This window comes from Papilio machaon, chromosome 10 (assembly GCF_912999745.1).
Source record: "Papilio machaon chromosome 10, ilPapMach1.1, whole genome shotgun sequence".
Classification (NCBI taxonomy): domain Eukaryota; kingdom Metazoa; phylum Arthropoda; class Insecta; order Lepidoptera; family Papilionidae; genus Papilio; species Papilio machaon.
In genome coordinates this window covers 2107110-2126733 of record NC_059995.1, presented here as the reverse complement: position 1 = coordinate 2126733, position 19624 = coordinate 2107110, and the positions used below count along the sequence as shown (strand labels likewise).

Genomic DNA, 19624 nt, shown 5'->3' with positions numbered 1-19624 from the left:
TTATATTTTTCGATTTATTATTACTTGCTTATTTTTTGTTCAATGTATTGTTGTGTTCCAAAAAAAAAACGTTTTTTTAAGTACACAGAATTGACTAAAACTTTGAAATTTATATAAATAGCATTTACTTTTGAATGTCTAAATTTAGATGAAGATTGTTATTGAAATTTGTTAATTTGGTATGAATTTTTTGGATTAAAATTTTTATTGGCGCAAAAAATATTTTTTGTCCAAAAAAAGACAGGTTTAAAAGATAACTGTAGCGACTTTGATCTCCAAGTTATTAATTAACTCTAAATAGAAAAAATCCTCAAAAGTGACATGTTTTTTTTTTAATAACTACATGAATTCTGTAAAATTGTGAATATTTAAACATAAGTTTTTTTTAAATATAAATACATAATAGAGCCATGCTCTGTGGTTCTGATTAACTGAAAACTAATTATTTTTTATTTAAAGAAAGACTATTTTATGTCGATTTTTCTTATCCTCAATAAGCATTGTATGAAATTAATTTTAAATTGTACTTCTCATATCTCACTTTGAAATATGTAATGGTATAGTTCGCTTAAATATTTTTGGCCTTTGCAATTGAATTACAGTTGAGAAATTTATGCATAAAAAGGGTTTGTTATAAATCTCGCTTCCAAAAACTTTTAAAAATATGATAAATATTTAACCGAAAAATATTTGTTTGAATTATGATTTAGGGAAAGTATGTATTTGTCTCGATTTCTATAACATTTTTTGAACATATACGTAGTTGTGTTTAAATGAGAAGCCTACTGTGAAAAACCGCACAATTAATTTTTATAAAAATGTTGCGATCGACATTATTATGTTATATTTGAATAAAATTAATTTAAATAACTAAAAATTATTAGGCGATGGATATTAAATTGATTCTGTTCATTTTATAACGTTCGCATAAATATAAGGATTTTTTTTTAAATTGTCATTTTCAGTTTGGTTGCTGTTAATTAACAAAAGGGAGCCATTTTTTTCGCTGAAAATGTGATAATGGGTTTAGGCTTTAATTGACTGTCGACTAGGCCTTTGCATTTTTGTAAATGTAAATCTGATTTCTTTGATCGCCTAATTTTTTTTTAATGAGTTACTCGGAACTCGTTTGTGGTATTTATAAACTGAGAATTGTTTCCTTGAAACTAGAAACAATGATATCAACCATAGACAATGAGTTCTGTGTAATTTATTTTTACACAATTTGAATTTGGTGTCTGATGTAGTTTTTAAGTTGATTAATGTCTAAATCCACTCCTAAATAAATGAAATAGTACACGTAAGCGTTTTAAGATGTGTGCAGTTGTGACTGTTTTTTTTTTATATCCAATTGCTAAATGCCATAGATATTTTCATATGATTAAAAAAAAAACAAAAATTGTCTATTGAATTGAAAAAAAAAAAAACTGAAATTTGAAAAAAAGGCATGATCAATTGCACACTTTAGGTACTCTAGTTTTTAAGATTTTAATGTATGTATTGTTCAGATGCAAATATTTAGAAGAATCATCAGCATGTAAATAAACGAAAAAATTAGTTTTTAATTAATAAAAAAAAACGAAATAAATAAAACGCACCATTTTCTTTGGTGTTGCATTTTTATGTAGTAGTATCAATTTTTGTATGAGGTCTTTGAATGCATTTTTTCTATTAGTTTAATTATTATACTCGGCAATGTTGGTAAAAGATTTATTTTAATAAATATGCGCTAACTTGTACCTATATAATATAATATATTATTACATAACATTGTTAAAAAATGTACTTTGCATGTATTATTATAATATTAATGTTTAAAGTTGCTTATAACTGTCAAAAAAAACGCGGGAATTCGATTAAATTTGTTTATCGATATTAGCCATATCGATTTTATAATTGTAATTGCTAAAAAATCTTTTTTTTAATACTTTAAAAATACTTTTTCGGGAGTATAGTTAGCGCAAGTAAACATTTTAGTGGAAATTTATTGGTAATGTATCTTTTGTATACTGTATTAAATTTCATATTGCGTGACACTTGTATACAAACTATTGCCATCTCTACTTTGTTTTGTGAATGAAAGGGATGGCAACATTGTATAACTTGATTGGGAATATAAAAACTCTGCCCACATTACGGGAAAGATATAGCATTAATTCCTTTACGCATATTAAAAATTGATGTTATAAATAAGGCGATTGTAGTGTATACAGGTCAGGTTTTTTATATTCTTGGTTAGGCTATAATACAAGTTTTATGACAGTGGAGGTTCTCGGTAATTTAGTGATAGTCTTTGTTACTTGTTTATTATTATGAATTTTCACAATGCGTTTGTATCACGTGTCTATGCTTTTTCGCGATATATCGGCTCGTATTATATTATTTTTATACAAATAATAAAAATGTAAATGGTTAAAATTCATCGGTCGCTAAGCCCTCGAGTAATTCTTCCAAATATTGTGAAGCCTCTGAATAATTCAAAATATATTTATATTAACTGTTCAAATGTTTGTTTTATTTTACCTCATCTACATTTTTAGGTTACTTTATAATATACTATCAAAAAAAGGAAGGAGACTCCTTTCTCATTTACTTTTGACAAAAATGTTTATTGCACGTTAGTTCCCTCTTTTTACATCGTCTATATACTATAGTCTATAACAGACAGTTTTTAACAGTGGTAGATGCTGCAATAACAATATCTGTTGGGTACAAGCATGTGTCTGCTCGCTCGATGCAGTACCACGACCACACAGAAGACACTCGTCAAGTGGAAGTAATTCTGCGTACAATCTAATACCACCCTTTTCTTATAAGGAAATGATGGGAAGATGATTTGGCGGAGAAGGAGGCATCGGCCGCTTTGCTATTCCAACGAATTTAGATGGCTGCTTGCTCGTTTGCTACGTTGTATTAAGAAATTCAACAGTATGATTATCTTTGGAAAACATGGATAACAAAACCTTATTTTGGACCTAATACGATGTGAGGAGCTTAAGCAAGGCGTATGTACAAAGAATTTCTTTTGCTTATGGCATGCAATGTCTCCATATAGTTGATAAGCGTCTCATTCAATATCAGACGAACGCAATTCAACTTTTTTTTTATTGATTGAGCAAGAATCTTATATCGTTTGAAAATTGCCTTAGTAACAACATTTAATCGACACATACTTTAATATAAACACAGAACAAAATGTAAATTTAAGATAAACCAATATTATCTTATCTTATTGAATTACATTGATAAAATAAAAACCAAATACAGTTGAACCTGGATAAGATAGTACAAGGGCCCACGTTATTTTTCTCCCTTAAGAAGGTCATCTATCAGGACTAGACAACTCTAGAATACCAAAGTTCATCTGTCTTACCACCATATTACCTACTTCCTGCAGTTTTTAATATACATAATCATAAACGAGGAATTTATTACAAATTGTCAATAGATTACTAAAGAAGAAAATGGACCTCATACATACAGTGCGTAGTAATTACGCGATTTATAGAGATCAATGTATAGTGGTCAACGAACAAAAGATTACATTCAGATCGCTTTACGATCACTCAATTTAGTCGTTTTGTGGCGCTGCCAGTGAGCAGTCCACTGCTTCGATAGGCAATAAACGTATTTTAAAAACATTTTGAGGTTATAAAAAGTTTCAAATTAAAATCATGGCTAAAGTGTTAAGTCGAGAATTACCGGATATTGAGGTAAGATAGGTTTATTATATTTGAGGGCGAGTTTCGTAAGGAATTTGTCTTGTTTGATATTCCAACCAACCTTGAGCAATACTAAATAATAGCATATATCATACTTTTCAATACGTAAATGTTGCGTATTCATATTTCATTTAATGTTGATTTCGAGAATAGGATTTGGTACAGTCAAGATAACAGATCAGAAAATTTTATAAATATCAACAAATGATTATTTTTAAATAGTAGGGATAGGTTTTTATTTTACGATGTTACAGAAATTAATTAAATAAAATAAATCGGTGTTTATTGTCGCCTGCGCGCGAACGCTGTCGCCCGCGACTCTGTTCGCGCGGAATTAAAAAAACATACACACAAAAAATAAGACATTTTCGAATATTATTTCGTTTACTTTATTAAAATTAAAATAAACAATTTTATTACATTAGGTTACCTATATCTTATTGACGGTCCGACTTACTACGCACAAGTGGACATTTGTTTACTAAACATTAAAAAAATAGTATTAAATATAGCTAGCCTACATAAGAGTTAATGTTACATCTGTATGTGAAATAATTATTAAAATAGGTCCAGTAATTTTTATGTTTATTCGTTATAAATACAAACATACAACAGTACAAAAATATTTCCTTGTTATAATACATATTTTCAATGTAAATTACAAATGATTTGCAAGTATGTTGTGTTAAGATCAAGTTGTCAAAGATAAATGATTGGCCTTTCAAGTATCACCAAGGTCATAATATCGCTTTAAGAAAAAAAATATTGTGAATCTATACTGCGAACTTGATAACTATCAAGTGATTTGTCTACAAAGAATGGCGGCAATTATTATGAAAAAAAAATAATATTAATTTTTCAGTAAATTCTGCCACACTGCTATTCTGCCACAGTGATTTAATATGAGAAAAAGAAACAATTTTGCTAAAGTATAAAACAGTTTGTCTGTATGTTTGTATGTATATTTTTTTTCTGGATGCAGACAAGATTGTTTAGGAGTAATGTAAATTGAACTTTGCAAGTAAAAATTTAACACGTTTTAAAAACATGAAAGAAGTTTTTAAAACGTGTTAATTAACTTACGCGCAATCATTTCGTAATAGAAATACATATTTTATTTTAAATTTGTACAAGAGATATAGCACGTGCCACAACTGTAGTACACATATATTTGACATTAAATTGTGAAAAACATGACTGCGGAGACCGAATCATAACATTTTCTAACGATCAACAGAACAACGTAATAGCCCCACATTATTTCATTAAAGGTTATCTCTGATATCAACGTCGAGCAATATTACCAACGTTAATTACACAACAGTTCACTCTCTAAGATCTAAAAAACCACAATTAAAATAATCTCCGATTTCTCTGGTCTCTCATTTTTTCAGAATTTGCTAAGACTTAATCCTACCGTGAAGCCCTACACCAACCTCGTGCCATCAGCTCAGACCAAGAAGAACAAACAGCATTGGAAAAGAAATGCTGATCGAAAATGCACGGTGAGATTTTATAATTTATAAAAGGTATTCAAGGTCATACAAGAATGCTGTCCGAGAGTCGGCAAAATATTATTTACTTATATATTATATATTAGGTACTCTTCCAAACAACGCACACAAATTAGAAACTACTAATTTTTTTTTATATTCACTATTCCACTTCCGTAATATTTAATAGTTCCCTGTTTCATATGTTTATCTCTATAGTCATGTCCGTCGTTGGAGAACAACTTCGACGATATCAAGCACACGACGCTGTCGGAGCGCGGAGCGTTGCGCGAGGCGGCGCGCTGCCTCAAGTGTGCAGATGCGCCTTGCCAGAAGTCATGCCCTACGCAGATAGATGTGAAGAGCTTCATTACTAGCATCGCTAATAGGGTACGTACTCAACATATTTTGACGAAGTTCGTCATTTTGAGTACTGTTGAAAATATTGTTTGTCCAGTCAGAACAGGAATATGTGACCACGCGCAATGCTTATCGCGATAAACACAACCTTTTGAAGAGTTCCGTAAGCTGACTGATGCATCGATCCCTTACTAAAGATAGAGTTAGTGTAGATTTCTCGTACTTAAACTGCACTAAGAGACTCCCTTGGAGACCACCTAACAACTCTGAATGCGGCAGTTAGTGTGACTACTATAATTGCACAGGCGTGAAAGCATTGTAAATATAATCTCTTTATCAGAACTACTACGGGGCGGCAAAAGCCATTCTATCGGACAATCCGTTGGGGCTGACGTGCGGCATGGTGTGCCCAACAAGCGATCTCTGTGTGGGCGGATGCAACCTTCACGCCAGTGAGGAGGGAGCCATCAATATTGGCGGCTTGCAACACTTCGCTGTTGAAGTGAGTCTATTATTTATGGTTTCCATACGTCACATTGACATTCGTTATTTCAAATACTATTAACGGATTACATATCAAGATTGTGTGATTTAAATATAGCTTGTTACTTATTGTTAGGTGTATTTGTAGTTAAAATTACTAAAATCATGGCGTCAATAATTCTCTTTTATGTATGTCAATGGAAAACTTGAAAATCCATAATACACTTTAGAAATTTCCAGATTTTTATGCGGATGGGTATACGCCAGACATTGGACCCTAAGACCAAGCCTTTGCCAAAGGGCGGTGACCATAAAATAGCACTGATTGGAGGCGGTCCAGCTAGTATCAGCTGCGCTTGCTTTCTGGCTAGATTGGGTTACAAGAACATTACTGTTTATGAGAAAGAGAAATATTTAGGAGGATTAAGGTACGTTTGTCTCGCTTTCGCTTCACGTTCGATACGTTTCACGTTCGTTACGATATGTGCAAACGAATCTATGAAATTTCATCACACATAATTAGTTCCGTTTTTAAATAATTTTTATTAATTTAATGATTCAATTTTTTTTATTAGTTCATCGGAAATACCTCAATACCGTCTGCCATACGATGTGGTGCAATACGAAGTGAGCCTCGTCGAGGACTTAGGTGTGAAGTTCGTGACAGGAAGAAAACTTGCCACAGATGATATTACTGTAGATGTAAGTGATCGGTTAGAACCACGTCGTAGGGAGGATATAATTATCTAATTTGCGAAATTCGCTGTAAAACTGACATGTACAAACAATTATAAATTCCAGGGACTTTTAGAAAGTGGCCATGATGCGGTATTCCTTGGCATCGGCTTGCCCGAGCCGACAACTGTTCCCATATTCAAAGGCCTTACGCAAGACATGGGATTTTATACAAGCAAGGACTTTTTGCCCTTAGTTTCGAAAGGCAGCAAGAAAGGTTTGTTGACGTAAACTTATTAAGTTTATTTTTTGTTTTGCTGATAAGACTTGTGTGAGAGTTTTTTGGTATACAACGTAGAGAGTGATATACTCGTGAGTTAACTTCAATGTTGCCATATTGGGACACTTCTCCTCAATGAATATTCGCGATTTCAGATGTACACGCAATTTTTGTCTACGGTTTGTGGTATTTCCACGGTGGACCACATCATAACTTCATCGGATGGGGTCGTGGTCAAGTGCTAGCTTTTTCAATGTAAAAAAGTTCTTAAGATTGCTGTTAAGAGTCCTTCCCGACTGTAATTGGTGTTTTTTTTTTTAAAACTGGCTATTTATTTAAAATGAATGTTTGGTTCAGGTATGTGTGCGTGTAAGAACACATTACCGCAGTTACACGGTGTGGTGGTAGTGCTGGGTGCGGGAGACACAGCTTTCGATTGCGCTACGTCGGCGCTGCGTTGCGGCGCACGAAGAGTCTTTGTAGCCTTCCGTAAAGGATTTTCTAACATACGCGCTGTGCCTGAAGAGGTATTAAACATTTGCTTATAAGATAGACAATTTTTAAAATCCAATTTCCACATAACAGCTGACCAAGCGCGGCCGTGGCTTGTTTACAAAATGACAGCCACAAACAACAGGAGTCCAGAGTTCTTACTTTAGGATTTAGTAATAAAAAAACAAATAAGGATATATAGTTTAATGTGATTTATTTATAAAAAAAATTCAACATGTATTTACAGGTCGACTTGGCAAAAGAAGAGAAATGCGAATTTATGCCATTCATGTCTCCTCAAGAAGTAATAGTTAAAGATGGAAAGGTGAGATAAAATATTAAAATCGAATTTTAGTTGTCAATAAAGATTTTTTTTAATGATAAACGGTTGCCAGTGTAAAATATGTAACAATTATTATTTGCAACAGATCACAGGTTTAAAGATGTGTCGCACGGAACAGCTCGAAAATAGAGACTGGATAGAAGACAAAGATCAGATTATACAGTTGAAGACTAACTTCATTATATCTGCATTCGGCTCTGGCCTTTACGAGACTGATGGTAAATTAATAATATTTCATTAAAAAGTATGTAAAATTAAAATAAATCAGAAACAGTAATCAAATGAAGTAGAAAAAAAAACAAAGATTACACCAAAATATATAAAATAACATAATACATTTTGAGGTTATGTTTTTGTTTAAACTTGAAACTAATGTAATAATGTATCATAAGTTCACAATAGTATTCTATTATACGTAGTCCTTCGGTACAAGGACATTACTTTTTTATATGAAAAGGTGGCAAACGAGCAAACGGCCACCTGAATTCGCCGAAATAGCGAGGCGACCGCTGCCCATAGACACAAAAAAATGCAGATGCGTTGCCTTCCTTTAAGCAACGGAGAAGTGTATCCTACACAGAAAGAGGATATTGCCCTTCCTATGCGTTCCCTCTTCCGCCAAATCCACTTCCCCTTCCCATCATTTTCTAATTAGAAAAAGGTGAGAAGGGAAAGGCTAAATTAGGCCTCCGGTACCACACTCGTCAGACTGTACGCGAAATTTCTTCCACTTCACGTCTGTCTTCTGTGTGGTCGTGGTATTGCACCGGTCGACCCGGTCCATTCGTGCACCCAACAAATATTGTTGTTGCGGGATCTACCACTGTGAAAAATTACTTAGTTAAATTGGAAAATGTTGTATAATATTTATATTTTAGTGAAAGATGCTATGTCTGGCGTGAAACTGAACCGTTGGGGGTTACCAGAAGTTGACAGTACCACAATGCAGAGCGTCAGCAATGCGAAGGTTTTTATTGGCGGCGATCTCGCCGGTGTGGCAGAGACAACTGTTGAATCTGTTAATGATGGCAAGACCGCCGCTTGGTATATGCATTGTTATTTACAGGTAACACTATGACATATTTGCGCGCGTTTAGAAATAGGATAATATATCTTGTATTTGAATTAAAATATGTACTATAAATGAATAAAAATTCTTTAAAGAAACGATAGAAATCGTTCTATATATACATTCTTTTTTTCTTAAAACTGTATTATTTAAATTAAAGCCCTATAATTCTAGGGTATTCCATTCGATTCTCCAGTCGAACTACCAAAGTTTCACTGTCCTATCGATGACGTGGATCTGTCAGTGGAAGTCTGCGGCATAAAGTTTGAGAACCCGTTCGGTCTGGCTAGTGCACCACCCACCACCAGCTCCGCGATGATCCGCCGCGCCTTCCAGCAGGGCTGGGGCTTCGCCGTCACTAAGACTTTCGGACTTGATAAGGTAAACCACAAAAATATATTCGATCGTTTTGGTACCCCCAAAAGGTCAAGGTTGAGGAAAATTTGTAATTATTGCTTTGTAGTTATATATGTTTGAATCCTGTGAAGTACCATTCGAGTGTTTTAGGATCTGGTGACCAATGTATCCCCGCGTATAGTCCGCGGTGTGACCTCGGGCGAGAACTACGGCCCTGGCCAGGGCTCCTTCCTCAACATTGAACTCATCTCTGAGAAGTGCGAAGCTTACTGGTGTCAGAGTATTGCAGAACTCAAGAGGGATTTCCCCAATAAAGTAGGTGTTGCAAGAACCTCGACTTTCGTTTGAGATCATTCAAAAAAACTAAATTTAGAATTAAACAGTTAATGTACTTTAATGTAATCTACATCATCTCGTACTTAATCCACACTAAGAGTCCGCTTAGTGTGGATTTACAATTAAACAACTCTAAGACACATTTATAGAGCTAACCACAGATAGAAAAGGCCTACCATAAAGGCAATCAGAAAGAGCGTGTAGCAGCTATCTTTCTCATTCTTTCTACATTATAATCTTTTTTCTCCCTCATGTAACGAATTATGATCCTTAAAAGTTACAGAGTATTTAATTTTCACTCTAAATTATTGTCCAGATAACGAATTATTGCTTAAGTAACTTATTGATTAGTTTGTTAATGGTTTCATTACTTAATATTTGTTTCAGATAGTGATAGCGTCCATAATGTGTTCGTATAACGAACAAGACTGGACGGAACTGTCTCGCAAAGCGGAGGCTGCGGGCTCAGATGCTCTGGAGCTCAATCTCTCCTGCCCTCATGGCATGGGGGAGTCGGGCATGGGGCTGGCTTGCGGACAGGTTAAATATCTTTCTTTTTATTAAGCTTTTAAGTGCGAAACTTAAGATAATTAAATGTCTGTTACTAGGTAACTCTATAATGGCTGAAAAGATGTAAATGAAATTTGAAACACAGATAAATTACAGCCTAAAATAGCGTCTAAGCTACAAAATTATTTCTTATCATCTGTGTTTGTAAATATATTATTTTACGTAAAACTATAACTACCTAAGTACAAAATATTTTTTTTATCGTCATCTATTATTTCCAGGATCCAGTTCTTGTGAAAGGAATATCTCAATGGGTCAGGAAGGCTATTAAGATACCTTTCTTCATCAAATTGACGCCAAACATCACGGATATAGTGAGCATTGCTATGGCCGCATATGAAGGTATATAATTTTGCATTCTGTGATATATTTTGACAACTTTTAAAAGCAGGTGACGCCATTAAACTATTCAATTTACTACCTAAAAATATGTGTGTCATCTCTAAAAGTTACCATGAAAAATATGTCTCATTTTTAGGTTATGATTTTTTTTACTTTTTAATTTTATTTTAATAGGTGGTGCCAATGGAGTTTCAGCAATTAACACCGTGTCTGGACTAATGTCTGTTACCGCTAACGCTACGCCATGGCCGGCTGTGGGTAAGTAGAGGCAACAATTTATATTATAATACACGTTGTTTCTGTGAAGTTATCTTTACTATAATTTAAATTTGTGAATTTTATTATTTTAAACTGGTTTAAATTGTATATAGTTTTAATATTTCTTCTATTATTTTTAACCTAGACCTAGCAGTGATACAACTTGATACTAGATATAAGATTTTACATAATACTAGATGTCGCCCGCGACTCCGTCCGCGCGCAGTTAAAAAAACTAAATGGGAGGGGGGGGGGGGGGTTATGAAAAATAGATGTTGGCCGATTCTCAGACCTACTGAATATGCTCACAAAATTTCATGAGAATCGGTCAAGCCGTTTCGGAGGAGTACGGTTACGAAAACTGTGACACGAGAATTTTATATATTAGATTTACTTAACTTTTAAATTATTAATAAACAAAGATAAACCCACACCCCAGAGTCTCTGACCCATAATATGTTATGGGGAAAGAGATGGTGGCATATAGCCGCCCAAAAAAAAATGTTATCTTTATTTCAGGTAATACAAAATCGACGACATACGGCGGTGTGTCGGGCAATGCGACGCGGCCTATGGGCTTGCGCGCTGTGTCAGCTATCGCCAACAAGCTGCCCGGGTTCCCTATACTGGGTATTGGGGGGATAGACTCCGCTGATTCCGCTTTCCAATTCATACTGTGTGGAGCTCCCGTTGTCCAGGTACGAGTTATAATTATACTAACAGTCCGTTTTGGTTTATTTTAGGTCGATGGATAGGTTAAAAACTTGATGAAAATGTATGCATTTTTGGCCATTTATTACAGATTAAGTTAGTGTTAACATATATTTTATTTTGATTATTTGAATATTGTATGCCAGTAATAAAGAAAACAAACTGACTTTTACTTATTCAAAGTAATGTCTAATCTACCAAGTCATCTCTATATTTCAACTTCTTCTACTTTAGATATGCAGTGCAGTTCAGAACCAAGATTTCACAGTAGTAGATGACTATATAACCGGTCTCAAAGCCTTGCTGTATCTACGCTCGCTAGGTTTGGATGGATGGACAGGCCAGTCTCCGCCCACCAACAAACATCAGAAAGGGAAGCCTGTGCAGACGTTGATGGATGAAGGAAAAGTATGCGACAAACTTATTTGGAAGACAAATGTGACACTTGAAGTATAATTACGTATAGGCTCGTACCACACAATTTCAAAAAGTGAAACCTTGTTGGACTCTAAATTCTGCAATCCGACAAGGATTGTCTTGTCTTTTATGTCACTTCTATGCCTAATTTAATGTTCTTTCACAAGTTGCGCCATTATAAACAGTTCAAAATTTCACTTATTCACAATAGAATTTACTTTAATTATGGACCTTCGAGTCGGATAAACCAGCGATCATTTTAATTTGGCCCTTAATATCAAAATCGATTTCAGGTACTGGGTCATTTTGGACCTTATAAAAAGAAGCGAGAGGAATTACTAAAGACTATTCGTCAAAAATCAGACTTGATTAATGGAGATGAGAACAATTGTTATTCGAAATACGGTACAAACGGTACATCGCAAAATTATGCAGTACCAAAAATAAAAGATGTCTTAGGCGAAGCCTTACCCAGGATCGGTCCATACAAGAAACTGGATAATACCAAACAAGTTGTCGCACTTATTGATGATGTAAGTACTAAGCGTGGACAATAACATGACACGTTTGAACAGTGACGTCATAGAAACCGTAAGCCTTTATATGAAAAGCGATAGTTTGACTACACAGTGCAATAAAATCGCTGCTAAGCCTTCACTCATGTGTCATGTTCTGCATGTATATTTTCTTGAAAAGTTATTTTCTGCATATATTTCACTAGCTATCGCCGCGATTCCGTCCGAGCGGACGCTGACTTAAAAAAAAACCTTCATAAGTAGCCTTTGTGTTCTTCCAGACTATGTTCTACATCTGTGCCAAAGTTTATCAAGATCCGTTCTGGAGATACCTTCAAATATACATCCATCCATCTAAATATTAGCATTTATAATATTAGTAAGATATATTTATTATTTTCAGGATATGTGTATCAATTGTGGAAAATGTTATATGGCGTGTGCGGACTCTGGATATCAAGCTATTGAGTAAGTTGTTTTTGTTTTAACATTCTTCAGGTTGGATTTCCATTGCCGAAACACCTCACATATTATATCTCTGATGTTTCAAGGAGAAAGGCAATATGTTTTTGATACATGTATTTCGGTACTGGAAACTCTCGCTAACTATATTACAGTAGTAAGAGAAACAATGCATTTGTAGTATTTCTGTTAAAATGTTCATAAAAATACGCTTATTTTCTTAAAAATTATGAAAGCATCTTGTGTCTATTTTGTATAATTTTGTAGATTTGATCCAGAGTCTCACATTCCCCATGTGACAGACGACTGCACTGGCTGTACTTTGTGTCTCTCTGTCTGCCCCATTATCGACTGCATTACGTAAGTATCTATCTATATATATAAAAGAAAGTCGTGTTAGTTACACTATTTATAACTCAAGATCGGTCGAACTGATTTAGCTGAAAATTGATGGGGAGATAGTTTAGAACTAGGAGACGGACATAGGAACTTTTTAATTTTGTGCAATTTTTTTTTATTCCGCGCGGACGAAGTCGCGGGTAAAAGCTACTATATTATATTCGTATGTTTTAATTAGAGTACAATACAAGAACCAAATAGTTCATGTACTAGCAGAATTTAAAAAAAAAATGTTGTTCCGTCAAAATTAGTCCAGCTGTTCCCGAGATTACGGAACAAACGTGGCCTTGCGGACAGACATACAGAGACAAAAATTTTATTGATATAAAATTGAGAACTACAAGATTTTACTTTTAGTACAATATTAAAGTACGTATTTTTCAGAATGGTGCCGAAAAATATTCCACACATAATCAAAAGAGGGGTCGGCTACCAGGTTCACCCAGTGACACCATTAGATGCCGTGTGCCAATAAGGAATTGTAAACAAACGAAGCAATAAAAAATTGTAAAAAAATATATATATTTTAAAAATAAATTGTATAAATATCTAATTAACAGTCATGATTTTCTTGCGTATCGATGCTGCGTTCTGTTTTGCAGTCTCGAATGAATACGCCCAAGAGTTCAAAGGATTCACTTGTAAAGTAAGTGCTGATAATGGTTTCGGACAATCGTAATGGTTTTTGTTCACAATACTTTGATCTAATTTACCCTTTCGCCTTTGATGTAACTTTTCACACACGTAACATTCAAACTCTGTTGCAGTTTTTAAAACATCTATTTGATATGGTCTATTTTTTATCTCATCCGTAAGTTTTGTGTTTGTAACAAGTCCTTTTGTTTTATGTTCCAAATATGACTCATACAATTTATCATCGTTCATCAGTTTATTAATGTAATTGCTCATAATTTTTGGTGTAGGGTAGTCTTCTAAAAGTATAGCTGATTTGTTATTAGGAAACCAATCCTTAATCAATGGAGATCCGAAGTAAATAGGCACAGTACCAACTTTGATAGCTCTCCAAAATTTCTCAGTAACATAATCATTACATATACCATTTTCTATGGCAATAACAAATTTATATCTCGCAATAAAGCTTAAAAATTCATTATCATGTAATTTGTTCAAATAATCTTCTGTGAATTTTATTGGAAGTTTTTTATTGTTTAAACAAATACCATACGAATCGATTTCTATATATTTCATTAACTCCTTAACATAAATATCTCTTTCAGTTGAAGTTTCACAATCTGACTGAAGGTACATCACGGGAGAAATTTCATTTAAATACTTATTTTTTTCCACAGTTGGCACAAAGTATTTTATATTTGTTATATCTTCAAACGAATTTAAGTATTGCAATGGAAATGGTACATCGCTGAAACGACTAAATGTCGATGAGTAGTTAAATAAGCTCAAAACATCTTCATGCATCATCTCTTCAACATTTCTAGGCGATTCCTCATGGTAAAGTCCCCATATAACCTCTTTGGGACGCCGAGGTAAAGGTAAATCATCAAATTTAATGTTACTGGCATAAAATAAATTTGCTTCAACATTATACAAATCACTTATGTTTCTGTTACTAAAAATATCACATCTTATTCCATTAGAACAATGTCTTGTCTCGGATGTGCCAGGAAAACTTTCAGTCCACCACAGTATCACAGGATTGTGTGTATTTTGTTCCACAGATTCACCATTCCACATCCATAATGTATATATAATTATCACCACAGTAATCCATAACAATTGAAATAATGTTAACCTACGTGTTCTGCCTATTATTCTCAAAAGTATTTTAACAATATAATTCATTGTATGAAGTTTGTAGCGTGGTTTATTATCATTATCTTGGGAGTACATGGTTCCGACTATCTCTGAGTTGTACTGTTTGTTGATAGGACAATTTCCTCTTCACTATCCCGCATTTAAATGTGTTTCTAATGAACTCCAATTGCATAGAAAAAAAAACATCAAAATTTAAAACCATGCTGTTTACGTATGTAGTTCAAATCCATGATAAATGCAATTATTAAATCAACATAAAACAGTCCATAGACAGCTCCAATCAATCTTCCGACAAATATAAGGTTCAATAATGCGATTGTTGTTACAAATAACTGCATAACAAGGTAATAGAACTCCGCTTCAGGTTGTACTTGGTCCACAACATAAAGCACAATTAGATGGAATGATATCATAAGAGTTGGGGCTGATGCCAGACAGTAAAATGAATCAACGGGATCCACAATATTGGGCATAATACAGAGTAGAAGAGCGAGTCCCTAAAACATTAAATCTACTTCAGTAAAATATACTTTTAACTTCTTTAATATAGAGGTTAAATGTAAAAAGCTTTTTATGCACAATAAGTTAATTTCATTCAATCAGTTTATTAATAAAACACTAGACTTCTGTAGTAAGGATTGAGATCTATCAATAGTCATCACTTGGTTGCATTGCGTGGCTCTCAACTACAAATTTACTGTGTTTTATGGCTAAACAAGTTATTTATTATTATTTTAATTTAATAAGAAGTAGTAAATATTTTTGTTTTATGTATTATAATCTATTTAATAATACTACTTCTCTTAAAACATAATTTATTAACTAAATTATAACTTTTTTAGGTTTCGTAAAAATTAAACATCCATGCTCATTATAATTATAGTACATATCAATACAAAGTGCAAGGAATAGATGAAAGTACATTAGTCCATAGTACGAGCCCGTGAAACCTGTTAAGATAGTTGCTTGTAGTATTGCAAAGAGATTTAATGTAATTTGTGAAGCCAGGTACAATTGTTCCACTGCACTTTGATGTTGATCCACTAAGTATAAGATGATGAACATAAATGATAACATAAGTGTTGGAGCAGCCGCCAAGCAGTGGAATATCTCTGGCGCGGGAAGAGCAAAAGGTAGGGTCAGGAGAATCATAGATATAACCTAAAAATAAATCACCTCTACTTAGTACAGTGTTAACGTAACAGAGAAATTTAAAATTTACTTAATCACAGGCATTCTAATAGATGACTAAGTATTTATGAACGACACCTCAGGATATGCAATGTTAAAATTATGCTATACTGTGTTGATTCAGCGAAAATAAAGAAAAATAAGCTGAATGTACCTACATATTTACAATAAAATTATCGTAACTTTTTATTAGTAGAATTTAATTCATCTTATAATAAGTAATCATATGGACTAATTTTCAATTTATAAGTATTTAAAAGGTAAACACAACAAAGGTAAACATTATGTTAAAGGTTATCTTTGATAATTGAGTTTCACTTTGATTATCTAAACCATAGACCTTTACAAGTCTATGACACGGTAATAATAATACCGTGAGTGAGAGAGATACAATTATACCCAATTCCTGTGACGTGACAAAGACAGGGATAACTATCTTCTGTCCCTTTCTGCGTACCAGGCTTTGGAGTTTGTTTGGAACAAAGGTTGTCCCCTACAAACAACCTAGGTTGTCCCTAACAAAGTTTGACATTCGTGCTATTTTTCGAAAATTGTGAGTACTTAGTGGCTGTAATTGTGCAAAAATATTTTGATATTACAGTTTTAGTGAGATCAAGTGTATAAAACATGGTATACTGCTTTATTGTTGGTTGTAAAAGCCGTAGTCAGCGAAAAGAGAAAAACATAACCTTTCAATCGTAAGTACTGAAACTACGCACTTATTCACATGTATTCATACAAAATAAGGAAGAAAATACAAACTAGTTGTTTTTTACAGTCTTTGTAATAACTAATATGTTAAAATACGGGTAAAATTAGCTAAAATAAAATAGTATTTTTCGAACATTATGCGCCCAAACGCAGATGTCATTTGTGTCAAATAATATACTGTAGATCTGGGAAACAAGCGGCCATATTAAACTTCTTTTCAAATTGGTTGGTTATTACCCGTAAAAATAATACCACCATCTTGTTGTAAAAATTACCCTGAATTTAGGGGAAATAAATTATAGTATGTATAATGTATATAAATGAAACAATTCACATTTTTTATACTATTTTCAACAGATTTCAAAAGGATTTTTTAATTCTGGTATATGCTGTGTTTTTAAATATTTGATACTTTCTTATCCCGTTGATTTTAAAGAGTATGCTTTTTAATTTGTCCCATGTAAATTTTGTTTCTTAGAAATTACAATCAAAATAGTTTAATATTAAGTAGTTTTACATGTAGTGTTCACTGTAATGATATACAGAGTAATTTAAAATTATATGACTATAATATTGGTATGTTTTTTGTAGCTTTTTATGAAGACTTAGGGCTTCGTGCATATCGAAGAAAAATAGGACATCGTGTGAATGCTCGTCTAATGGACCTAAGACTGAAGAGATGCCGCGCTTTGTTGAAGCGGTACGCGGGAAAAAAATATCGGGAAATTCTTTTTTTGGAGTCACTCAAGACATCCTTGATTAAGGCAGCCGCCGATATTGACATGGACCTCGTTCGTGCTGTGATAGACGACTGGCCGAGCAGATTGAAGGCCTGTATTCAAAATCACGGATGTCATTTTGAATAAACTTTAGTGTCATAAGAATCTATGTTTTGTTAAGTTCAATTTGGTATATAAATGGTCACATAATGAATAAACTTGTTTCAATTATTTTATATTAAACATGTGACAGAATTTATGACCTGACTAAGTATTACTAAAAAAATCTGTTTACGTAATCTTAGTCACATAAACAAAAATTACGCATTGTTTTTTATATTTATTACGTTTATTAATTACAATTTAATTGGGAATATATAAATTGGTCTATATTAAATTATATCGTAATTATTCATTTTCGGGACAAAACAAATAACTGGTAACCCCAATCCTTTTACTTATATATAGGTATAGTCTATAGTACTCTCTATCTGTCCCTTACGGGTGAACGCGCATGTCATATCTATATAATTCTTCATCTGAGGACCTTTATAATATTTCATACTTCAGTGATCTACAGCTATAGATGACATTTCCTTTATCGTTTAAAACTTCAGTTTTTAGCGAAAACAATGTCCATAATTATTGTATTTATCAAAATAATTTGTATGCTCATCCACATGATCGCGGTGTTGTTATAAAGTAAAAAATAACAATTAACATCTTCAATTTCCGTAAAATAAGAATAATTGTCTTTCGGCTTACTGTTTCTGTATCAAGTTACTAATCAATCGGACTTTAATTAGACAGAGGTCTGTGTTAACAGTTTACGTCCTAATTTGATAAGTAAAATACATTATATTTTTATGTTTAAGTACATTTATTAGACATGTTGTTGAAAGAAACAAATTATCTTAAAGCAGTACCAGTATCAGTACATGATAGGAATGAGGTTCAAGTTAACTTATTTTAGGGCTTTTGTAATAAAATAGTTTAGGCACAACTAAATGTACACCCTCTTTCGTTTGCAATTAAATATAAGTCCAGCGCTAACGCTGTTAACAAAGCGAAATAAAATAAACCATAAATTAGCCACAACCAAATTCTACTAAGATTTAATAGAAAACATTGTATAAAGGCTCCGAAGGTAAATAATATTTGAAAAAACAAGTACATTTTTTCCATAAATAGAGGCACTTGTTTTCGTAGATACAGTATAATAAATAAAAGAGATATTATGAGCGTAGGACCAGTAGATATGCAGTACATATGACCATTAGGCTTTGGAATCATTAACGGTAAAAGCAGAATTGTGAGAGAAAATCCCTAAAAGGAATAATATTTAAGTATTAAAAGTTACCAACTAATTAAATGAAAATCGAAAAGTAATACTCCGCATTATACAGGAATAGCCGATGAAATGTAAAGAGCAAAACAATTATAATTAAAAATGGTGAGACGGTAAGTTATTTTTACTTGGTTTTTAATAGCTTTTTATGTGCATTTCTGCTAAACACATTACGCAGGCACTAAAGAAGTGAGGATAGTCAAGCAAGGCTACAAACATGAATAGTGGATTGGAATGTTTAAGCCAATTTAAGAAATGGGATATAAATTTTACTTACAAATTCTATTAATTTCATGATAAATATATTGTATTTTATTAATTCATTCCATTTCTTATCCACTGGAACGCTGTCTGTGAAAATAAACAATTATTTACCAACGTGTCCAAGTCTCGAAGATAGGACTTAATCATAAAACGTGATACCATATTCAGACAAAAATATATGAAATGAAAAATACAGACATTAATAAGGTGCCACATGGATTATTGTACAAATTGTTAATTACCATTTATTATCATGTCCGACATTTTGATCTACAAAATAAAGTAAGAGTCAACAATAAAAAGAACAAAACTA

General features: G+C 33.1%; 2 protein-coding genes across 7 annotated transcripts; one reads left to right on the top strand and one right to left on the bottom strand.

The window, feature by feature from the left end:
- Positions 1-3566: 3566 nt before the first annotated feature.
- On the top strand, positions 3567-13792 carry LOC106717531 (dihydropyrimidine dehydrogenase [NADP(+)]). Of its 2 annotated transcripts, none has more exons than XM_014511401.2 (22): positions 3567-3713; positions 5117-5227; positions 5435-5605; positions 5916-6077; positions 6299-6486; positions 6634-6760; positions 6860-7010; positions 7371-7540; positions 7753-7830; positions 7934-8066; positions 8727-8914; positions 9092-9298; positions 9425-9589; positions 9998-10150; positions 10402-10522; positions 10697-10780; positions 11300-11478; positions 11726-11899; positions 12202-12441; positions 12827-12891; positions 13153-13245; positions 13669-13792. In XM_014511401.2, the coding sequence occupies exons 1-22, from the start codon at positions 3675-3677 to the stop codon at positions 13757-13759; spliced, it is 3090 nt and encodes a 1029-aa protein (XP_014366887.2). In that variant the 5' UTR covers positions 3567-3674; the 3' UTR covers positions 13760-13792. The 2 variants fall into 2 exon arrangements, with proteins under 2 accessions (XP_014366887.2, XP_045535525.1); XM_045679569.1 differs by having other exon boundaries at positions 9425-9593; positions 10002-10150.
- On the bottom strand, positions 13762-19597 carry LOC106717533 (alpha-(1,3)-fucosyltransferase 10). 5 transcript variants are annotated; one of them, XM_045679572.1, is made up of 3 exons: positions 19554-19597; positions 19325-19398; positions 14917-15575 (listed from the first exon to the last, which is right to left on the bottom strand). In XM_045679572.1, exons 1-3 carry the CDS (start codon positions 19573-19575, stop codon positions 15264-15266), a joined length of 408 nt encoding a protein of 135 aa, XP_045535528.1. In that variant the 5' UTR covers positions 19576-19597; the 3' UTR covers positions 14917-15263. The 5 variants fall into 5 exon arrangements, 4 of the variants coding, with proteins under 4 accessions (XP_045535526.1, XP_014366890.2, XP_014366892.2 ...); XM_045679570.1 differs by lacking the exon at positions 19554-19597 and having other exon boundaries at positions 13762-15575; positions 19325-19341; XM_014511404.2 differs by lacking the exons at positions 19325-19398; positions 19554-19597 and adding an exon at positions 16428-16555 and having other exon boundaries at positions 13762-15575.
- Between the last annotated feature and the right edge of the window lie 27 nt (positions 19598-19624).

Coding starts and splice junctions, on each gene's coding strand:
- LOC106717531 (XM_014511401.2), top strand. CDS start 3,675: ATGGCTAAAGTGTTAAGTCGAGAATTACCGGATATTGAG. Junction 7,011..7,370: donor TTCGAAAGGCAGCAAGAAAG/GTTTGTTGACGT, acceptor TGTTTGGTTCAG/GTATGTGTGCGTGTAAGAAC. Junction 7,541..7,752: donor TACGCGCTGTGCCTGAAGAG/GTATTAAACATT, acceptor ATGTATTTACAG/GTCGACTTGGCAAAAGAAGA.
- LOC106717533 (XM_045679570.1), bottom strand. CDS start 15,153: ATGTACTCCCAAGATAATGATAATAAACCACGCTACAAACTTCATACA.